The 9,263-nt window shown below is 43.6% G+C and overlaps 1 protein-coding gene across 1 annotated transcript in view; it reads right to left on the bottom strand.

Annotated features, from left to right (window-relative positions):
- The window catches only part of NARS2 (asparaginyl-tRNA synthetase 2, mitochondrial), a 45,592-nt gene that overhangs the window by 14,953 nt on the left and 21,376 nt on the right, over positions 1 to 9,263 (bottom strand). Inside the window, exon 6 of the mRNA XM_031065983.1 lies at positions 4,718 to 4,850. Within this exon, the coding sequence (XP_030921843.1) occupies positions 4,718 to 4,850 (133 nt within the window). The remainder of the gene's footprint in view (positions 1 to 4,717; positions 4,851 to 9,263) is intronic.

The raw sequence follows: 9,263 nt of genomic DNA, 5'->3' as shown, positions 1-9,263 counted from the left end.
CACAGTCAGCTTTGAACTTTCTTCAAAGTAGCTAGAAAAAGGCTTATGCAAATGAAATTAGAAAACTTCTTAGCAATTCATCTGGTTTCACCAGGCAGAGACGAAGGGATTTTACATTGAGCTTCCTCTTTCTAGAAAATGAAAGTATCATCTGGTTTTGGAAAGGCATGTTGTTTAATTAGCACTTTTTTTCCTCACTGTGCGATAAAGTAACAATTAGGTTCCCACAGCATTCAACATAAGCAGCTTCCTCTTGTGGAAAAAAGATGTGGGTGGTATGGGAAAAACAATCTGAGAAATATTTCCAGGTTTGAGACTGAGGTTTTATCCTGGCAAAAAAGACAGACACGTGGGTCATACACTGGCCTCCTCACTGCTCTTATTTATGCCAAACAAGTACTAGGCACAAACAGTAGATGGAAAAAAAAAGGAGGGGAAAAAACTCTCAAACTGAGAATTTATGTCTTTAAGCAGATAGCATAATGAAGGACTGCAAAGTAGGCTATAGGAAAAATGAGTGGAGAAGTGAAATCACTGGCTTGCTGGTTTAAGGGAACACATGAGTGTGAGATATAGGTGAAGTGACTGGTTTGAACATATTCTGAAATATACATGTTTGACAGGAGACATACACAGGGGAAAAAAGGCACTGGAATCACAGCAAGTAGCTCATCTCAGAGGTGGGACTCTGGATGCCCCAAGAGCCCAATAATGTGGTTGCTTCACAGTGGTGGTGTAGAAACTGTGCTGGTAGGGGGGCAAGGAAGGAGGACAGAGGTTAAAGCTTTCTCCCCTCCCTCAACCCTTTTAGCCTTTCTCTTTTGAGTTTCACGTTTGCAACTTCAGCAGTATCAACACTGGCCTTCCCCAATGTTGCTCTGTTGTTTAACGGTTAACAGCTCAGTTTTGATTACGAGCAGCTCCCAAGGGTATTGCTTAATTTTACCCTGGATCTTTTGATACTGCAACTTATCCTCTTCCCAAATAAAATTATGACCAGAGTTGAAACAGAGCAAATCATCAATAAAACAGCAGTAAAAGCAGCAATTGAAGGTGCACTCCAAGAAAGGTTCAAATCATCATCTTTATTACGTAAGAAAGATTACATAAGAAAAATCACACGACCTGCCAGCAAGATTTTTATGTATGTATTTACCTGGGCCATGCATATGGATGCAGTGTAGATCACAGGCTCCTTACATATGAAACACTCACCAGTGGACCACTGCTGCTGCCTCCATGCTTGCTCACACCCACTCTATGTGTGCAGATACACACAGAGGAGAGGATTCACATCTGATCTTGGTCATAAAATCTCATCTCAGCAATACAAGCAACAGCTCAGGCCCCATTTTGGAGAGATGCTGTTGCTGTGCAAGGAAAGAGGCTTGTCTGCCAGACCACTGCTCCACTGGCCACTGCAGCTGAATGCTGATAAAAGTTAGGGAAGAGAACAAGCCTGAGCTATGGCAGCTGGATACTACTTCAGACAAAGAACCTACAGTCCTGCAGATAGCCCAATGTCCCTAAAGAGTTTGTAAAACTCTTAGAGTGCAAAATTCTTAGAACAAACCCTTCTCATGTGATTACCAGTGTTTGCTCCCTCAAGACTGCAGTCAGACCTGCCCAAGTGCCTCAGACTTGGTACTGAAGACAGAATGCTGAGTGAAAACTAGTCTGGAAATCAAATCACATACATGTTTTAGATCCAAGCTCTCTAAAGCTGACACCCAGAATGGGTACCTGATTTCATTTCATGCCTGAACTCCCCTCTGTAAAATGGAGGTAATAATGCTCCATGTCACTAGGCTGTAATGACAGCAAATTAATTTTGATGAAGTACATAACCAGTGGAAGACAATACTCCTGCCCTCAGGACACAGCTCAAATACTGAGTGTTAAATTGTATGCCCCATCTTAAAGAGAAATATTCTCCATCCCTTAAAGAGACAGTAGTGCTAGGATATAACCTTTTTAAGGAAGACTAACACTATGCATAAACCCCTGACAATGCCCTCAGGAAAACTTCCTTCTTGCATTTCCTAACTTTACAGCCTAAATAATGCCTTTTTTCATGGCTTTGTGTGTGCTTTTGATGAAATTCAATAATGACTGTATCATATGGCCTCTTTTGAGACTCCATTAGTGTCATGAGTGAAGTGGGATCCTTTAAATATACTGCACTGCTGATACAGTGGAATGAAAAATAGGAGATAATGGCCTACAAATACAACCACATGACACAGCATTGAAGAGGGAGGGAGGGAGAGAGTGATAACAGGCATCTCAGAGGACAAATAAAACTGGAGACCTTGGATCACCAGTTCAGGTACTGGGAGGCTGATGGCTCTAGGGAGTCCAGACTTCCACAACTGCACCTCTTCTCCTGTCTGTCTGACCTTTTTCTAAATCCCTCTCTTTCTCATCCATTTTGGAGGAGAAAAGAGGTCTCTCCTTAGATACCCTTACATGTACCCTGCACACTAAAGCAGAAATACTATCACCCAGCCATGCAGCGTGAAGTACTGCACTGAGCACACGGGACTTTCCACATTAAGTATTGTGAAACCAGCACTGTGAGAGTAGAAGCTTCTTTGTAGCACTAAAACACATTTTGGCACAGAACAGAAATTTAGATTGCATGATTAAGACACATGAGACTTCGTAAGAACTGTGCTACTAATTTAAGAATAACTGAGCACTACTCTGTGCAATTACAGAGAGGAAAAAAGGCCACTGCTCTAAGACTTCAGGCCCTTTGTTCCCAAATACATGTAGCTTGGTTATTAAATCTCCTTTTTTCCCTTTTATTTCATAATGAAAACTATGTTTCTTTTGGAGCTTTGGCCGAAAGATCTCAAGCCTCAACAGTGAATGGTAAACATGCACATCTTCGTAGCAAGGCTCTTTAATGGTATATAAGCAAATACTTCAAGATGTCCCTAAAGAAGCTGAGCATTCCCAGCACAGTAACTTGCTCAAGTGAGAGATACTTAGTCCAAATGTCCAATAGCAATTTTAAAAATAAATTTTTAACAATCCAGCTCCTTATGTGAGGACAAAGTTCAGATAATAACCCTGGCCAAGAGCCCTGAAGGCTTTCAACTGGGCGTTTTTCACTGAATAAAGAACTTGCAGATGACAACAAACAGACAAAATACCCGATGGGCAGATACATAAGGGAACACTGAATTTAGGTCAGTTACACCAGGAGAGACACTTAGGTTTTAGAGCAACGAGCAGGGTTTTCTGTTGATTGAGGTTTTTTGTTTGTTTTGTTGTAAGAGAGATTGCTCAATGGTTTAAAAATAAACAAAGTGGGAACTCCACTTCCCCAAGTAAGAACACCACAAAATTAAGCCTGTTGCAATACATACTCACTATGAGAAATGCAAAATAATGGCTGCTAGGAGACTTTCTGTTATAGGGAAAGGTGCTTGTCAAAGACTTTGAGACAGAAAGAAGATTTAAAGAGAGCACAAGCTGAAACTTCACAAGATACTTAGCAACAACAAAGGCAAAAATTGAGAGGAAAAGTTCCTCCTTTCTCTACAAATAAAAGCCTTACAAATTCCAGAACAGTTCTCAAATCTAATTCTCTGAATTGTCTGAATTGGCTGTCTATACTTCAAAACCAGGAAATTAAGGTTTTCCGCACAAGGTATGTTGATTCTGTGTTGAAGGGCTCAAACACCACTCAACAGAAGACCCTGCTTACTATACTAGAAAAAAGTAGTGAAGATTTTAACTGACTCCTGATTACCTAGAGAAACAAGGGGGCTCAGGAATTAAGGTGTATACATATACACAGGCTGTGCTCTAAGAATACACGAAGCTGTGGAGAAAAGGAGAGACAAAAGAAAGAGGAGGATGCTATTCATGATGGAGCACAGGCTCCCAATGGATCAGTCCACACAGCCCAGTGTCATGCAGACATCTCAGATTCAGAAGCAGCACACAGAGCACACCAACTGTGCTCTCAGGCCATGCTGCTTCAGCACTGTTTATGGCCCATGCTGAAGAAACCACCACCTGGATGTTATTTTATAAATCTGCAGCCAGTGCCTCAGGTGTTTTTCTTTATAAGGTTATTTTTTCAATCACTTTCCACAGAGCTTATCTGATAAATGAGAGTGTATGTGTATGTTTACATACAAGTCCTACTGGGTATAAGCTGGCTTATGCTGAGACTAGTAAGGTGTATAGGCATCCATCATGTGGTTAAACTGCATCTGAGAGGTCAATCCTGAAAAATCAAAAACCAGCTGATGAAGGATTTCCTCTGGTCTTCTGCTAAAGCCACAGTGAACAGTGTATGCCAGAAACTGTTGTTTCTTCTTCAGATTTCAATGCAGATTTCAAGGAGGCCTTTACAGAGCACACTGCTTAAACACTGCTCACTCAGTGGAAAGGTGCTGAACATTTTGAAAGGGAGGGTGCCACTCATTAGCACTAGTCAAGTACATTTATATTCCCTGGCAATACAACAACTGTGGAGCTTCCCATTCAGATGAGGGCTGTGTGCACTTCTATCTTCCCTTCCAAATCCTCTCTATAGCCTCATGTCTGCTGAGCAAACCCTCCTCCTTGGGAAATACCTGTGCAATCCCTACTTGGTTCACACAGGGTGAGAGGAGCTGTGACCCCAGCTGAGGGCAGGGAGTACAGGAGGAAGACACTCTGGTATCAGTCCTGCATAGACATCGGGAGTGCCCACCTGCATGATGTCCTGAAGGCTTTCAGTGAAGGACAGCTCAGCCTCCACCATGTAGAACTCCGCCAGGTGCCGGCGACTCTGCGAGTTTTCCGCTCGGAACGTCGGGCCAAAGGTGAACACGTGAGTAAAAGCCCTGCAAACCAGCAGGGAACAGGCAGGTCAGGAACAGCACACAACTAGGTCTGTTACATCTAAAGCCCTCACTTTTCTCCCAGCATCTAGAAACAATCATGTTTCCATTTCATCTTTGACCAGTTTAATGGCACTGCTGAATAAGCTGCTGTTATGTTCTTTCATCCAGGTGTGGAGAGAGGTTATTCACACGTTGTGACTCAGAGATGTTGCACACACACTATTTACCTTTCTCTGAACACAAGTCATACTCAGGACACTTTTTGTAACTGTGTGGGAATAAAACCCAACATTCTGCAGAACTGGATAACTAGAGAAGTATGTAGATACTATACCAATCATGCTATCCTCGTCCACGTGCCTTTACACTTTGCCTGCAATGCCTGACCTTCACAGGTGCTGTGAGACCCCAGTGCTCACCAGAGCAGAGTGGGCCGTGCTGCTGGCGTTGCTGGGCTGGTGGGCACTGAGGGGTGGCCAGTGAGGCCCAGCAGGACGGGAGGTGTACGGCGTGCAGTCCCCCTCTAGTGGTACGACAGAAGTTCATTGCTCAGAGAGCCATGGAGATAAACAACTGGGCTCTTCCACACAGCTAAAAATGGCTCAGCTGAGAGGGGTCCCTACTGCAGAGAACACATGGGGAGAGCATTTAATGCTGAAGCAGCCAATGCATTTCCTATTATAGAGCCATTTCTCCAACCACCTTCTGGGGAGTCTATTTAAATACATCCTCTCTTGTTCTGCAGTCATGTCATGCTGTGTTTCCACTTCCTTCATGAGAAACCTTCCTATCAAACACCAACACACCTTTTTGATTTTATGTGGGAAGCTGCACTCCAAGCAATACCTTTTACACTGTGATCTAAGAGCACACGAGCTCCTGGACACCCTTCAAGCCAGTGAGAGCTTCCCAAATACATGCTGTGACATCCGTGTTGCCTCTCATGCTTCATGAGAAGAAAAACCGTGATTGGGGAAGAGAGCAAGCTGCTTCAGAAAAACCACAAACTGGGCAGCTGCTAACTTTGGTACATCTCTAACTTGGTGTTATTTTTAGCTGCAGACAGCATGTAGGAGAAAAAGAACCCGATCAGTAGAGATTAAGCACAGTTTGACACTCATGAAAGGATGCATGCTAATTGCTGGGGCTGGCATTTGACTTGCATCTTGCTCTGCAAGCTTTCAACTTAAAAAGGACGTTCACTGAAGTTTCTGAACAGGCTAATTTTGTTAAATTGAAGTTTAAATAAACAACACTACAAAAAGCAGCATTTTTCCTTTGCCCCTTATGGAGACATCTGTGCTACAAATAAAGGAACACATGCATTCTGCTTCACTCATCTGTTCCCTCATGTCACATGTTGGTTAAAGGTTATGATCCAAAGAAACAGCACTTTCTTTTTCCTTGAATTGCTAATAGTAAACACACCCAAAGTTTCAGGTCAAAACTCTGAATGTATAGCCTGCCTGTAGGTTTCTTTTCCCCATGGCTCCATTTTCCTTCCTCCAAAAAACACACTTTCTGCCTGCACTTTGCTCTTGTATCTGTACTCTCTCATATATGACCACAGCATCCACAACCAACTAACTAGATTTTGCAGCAAACATCTTCCTTCAAGCATCATTTTCAGTATGCCACTATTCCCTCTGCTGCCTTTCTCACTTGCTGAGATGTGACTGTAAACTTCTGTTACTCCATCATTCTCCTTCAAACTCCCCTTTGCTGCAGCATCTACAAAACCTCAGCAATGTTTAGACAAGTGATGTACCAAGACTATTACTCACTGCACAGGTCATTCACTATTATTTTATAGGTTCCTTGTGATCCCCCATCTGTAGCCATCTGTTGTCTTGAGTTATGCAGAAATTCATGTTCTTCCTCACATGGCCTTTTTGGTGTGTTTTTTTCCCATGCTCCTAACAGCACCTGGCACAACAAGGTTTCGGATCCAAAGTTTAAGAGCCTCAACTGCTATAGCAATACAAACAACAAATACAAAACAGTGAGTCACGCAGCCAAAATCATCTTATGTTTAAGGCAGAACCAGTCAAATGTTTTTGTTTGCCAGATTGTGGAGGTTGGCCTGCAGTGGGAAACAGGAGTTAGAGGCAGGTTCTTGCTCCACCTGCCCCCATGTTTCAGGGTTTTGCTAAAATATTTCAATTTGACGCCCTTCAGTTAAAGAAAGAATTTTTCCTAAATAAATGAGTTTAGTCACAAGTTCAGTTTGTGATTGAGCCCTGATCAGACACAAGATGAAAATATTGTGAAAAGCTTACAATTGCTGTAAGTACTCATTCAGGTCTGCTCAGTATGATGTGCAGGTCTCTAATGTCTCACTGACATGAAGGCCTCAAAGTAACACTGAAAACTGAAGTGTGACACTTGCTGGCTAGCATGAGATCCTTTCCCACAGAGCAACAGCCTGGCTTCAGGGAGAGACATTTCTCAGTGGCTGTCCACGCACAGGCACTGACACTTCAGTTACTGTAGGTTACTGGGACAGGACAGTCTCCAGCAACACCGGCTACCAAGAGCACTTTGAAATGCATTTACTTCCTACCGATCAGGAGCCCAAGCATGATGACATGTTACTCATCTTCCAAGGGGCTTGCTGCCTGCAAGATACCTAAAAGTAATCAGAAATAAAAAAACCCCACCCTCTTATTGTTCCAAGATGTCAGCCATGGTCAAACACTTCATAGTCAAGATCAATTTTGTATTGCAAGAATAAAGCCTCTCTGTGCCCAAGACAGATTTTAGGGGGGGCAAGTGCAGAACAACTCCCACAGGAACGAATTTCTGTCTTTCCTCAGCTCTAGGCACTTGCACACAGAGAACCACCTATGTTTACAGAATGAACCATTACCACTGTGACTCTATGGACTACCTCAAGGTGACAGTAAATATAAGGGCCTTGTGATAGCCTGTAGAACCTAACATCACTGGTGTGGGGCTGAATTTGTCTGACCCTTGAGAAAAGGGAAAAACAACACTCACCCCTAGCCCCCCTCCCCATCAAATAAATCCGCACCTGCAGGGAGGGGAGGAATCATTCACTTCTCAGGCTAACTGTAAAGGGGAAAGACAGATATGAGTAACTGTGAGAACTTCCCCTGTATCCTGGGACCCTGGCAAAGGGAAACTAGCCAGATGTCACGCTGGCAAAGCGATCAAAGGAGTGCAGTAAATACAAGTCATCTGGTAACAGCACTGTAGCACTGACCAGAGGCCTGGACATGACAGAGAAACACAGCTGAAAGTACACATAGGCACTGTTATCAGCTCTGTGCATGAACAATTATTTTCCATCCAAGCATTTATATACTGTTTACTGTGCCCTGCCATTCAAGATGTTAAGCAAATGCCCACTATACAAATCAAGTCTTTATTTGTACTTCATCTGCTATAAAAAACATATCTGTGATTTGTTACTGCTGTATCACACTGAGCATGCACAGATATATCAGAAAAAAGGGATGGGAGTTGCCTCTGCTCCAATTTCATGGTACTGAGACCAAACCCAGCCATTTTGTTCTGTGTGCATTCAGCACCTAGCACAATGGAGCCTCAGTGCAGGGCTGTGACTCCTATGCTCTATGATGCAAATAATCAATCATTCAACATTCCCAGACCTCTGCAAGACTTCCAGCATTTAAAAATAACTTGAAAATTCTATCTAAGCCAACAAAAGTGCCTAGGTCAGTTTGAGTTGTGGGCACTCACGAGTCTTTAAAAAAAAAATCAGTAGCGCTAATTCCTCATCTCCAACAAAAGCATACACACAGGAGAGGAAAAAAAAGCCCACTAATCTGTTGAGCCTTTTTCCCTAGCCATTACAGGCAGAGCAGTAATGTCTGTAACACTCTCCTTGTACGTGCTACCAAAGAATACAAGAGAGGCTTTGAAACGAGTCCTTTTGCAGTCAGCTTTGCCCAGATCAGAGCTCTGGACAGCAAGCCTGAGTGCATTTATGCAGTTCACAGGCACTGCTGGGGTCGACACCACAAGAAGGCACAGAGCTGCTTAATTAATTGCTCCCTTTCTGTGACTGTACTTCACTCTGCCCAGTTCTCTGGGAAAATTTGAGAGCTTAATGTGGACGCCAAGAGAATACCCACAGTACTCCTTCCAACACACTGAAATGCATCAAAAGCCAGGGCCCCATCCTGCAAAATGCTGAGCTTTCTCACCCCAGCCCAGTGAAGGGCCCACTCACTTTTAGCTACAGGCTCCCAGGAGTCCCTTGGAAACCAAAGCACTGGAAATGCTGCTGGGACACAGCCATCCTGTGCCTGGATAGGGGAGGCTCACTGCTGCACAGGCCACACACGTGTTCTCCACCCTATGAACAGCCAGGAAGGGAAAAACTTCCCCCCCCCCCCCCCCCCCCCTTCTTTTCCACCCCCCACA

The sequence above is a fragment of the Geospiza fortis genome, unplaced genomic scaffold (assembly GCF_000277835.1).
Source record: "Geospiza fortis unplaced genomic scaffold, GeoFor_1.0 scaffold16, whole genome shotgun sequence".
Taxonomy (NCBI): Eukaryota; Metazoa; Chordata; class Aves; order Passeriformes; family Thraupidae; genus Geospiza; species Geospiza fortis.
The sequence above is the reverse complement of the archived record's forward strand: the minus strand, read 5'-3'. Positions and strand labels throughout refer to the sequence as shown.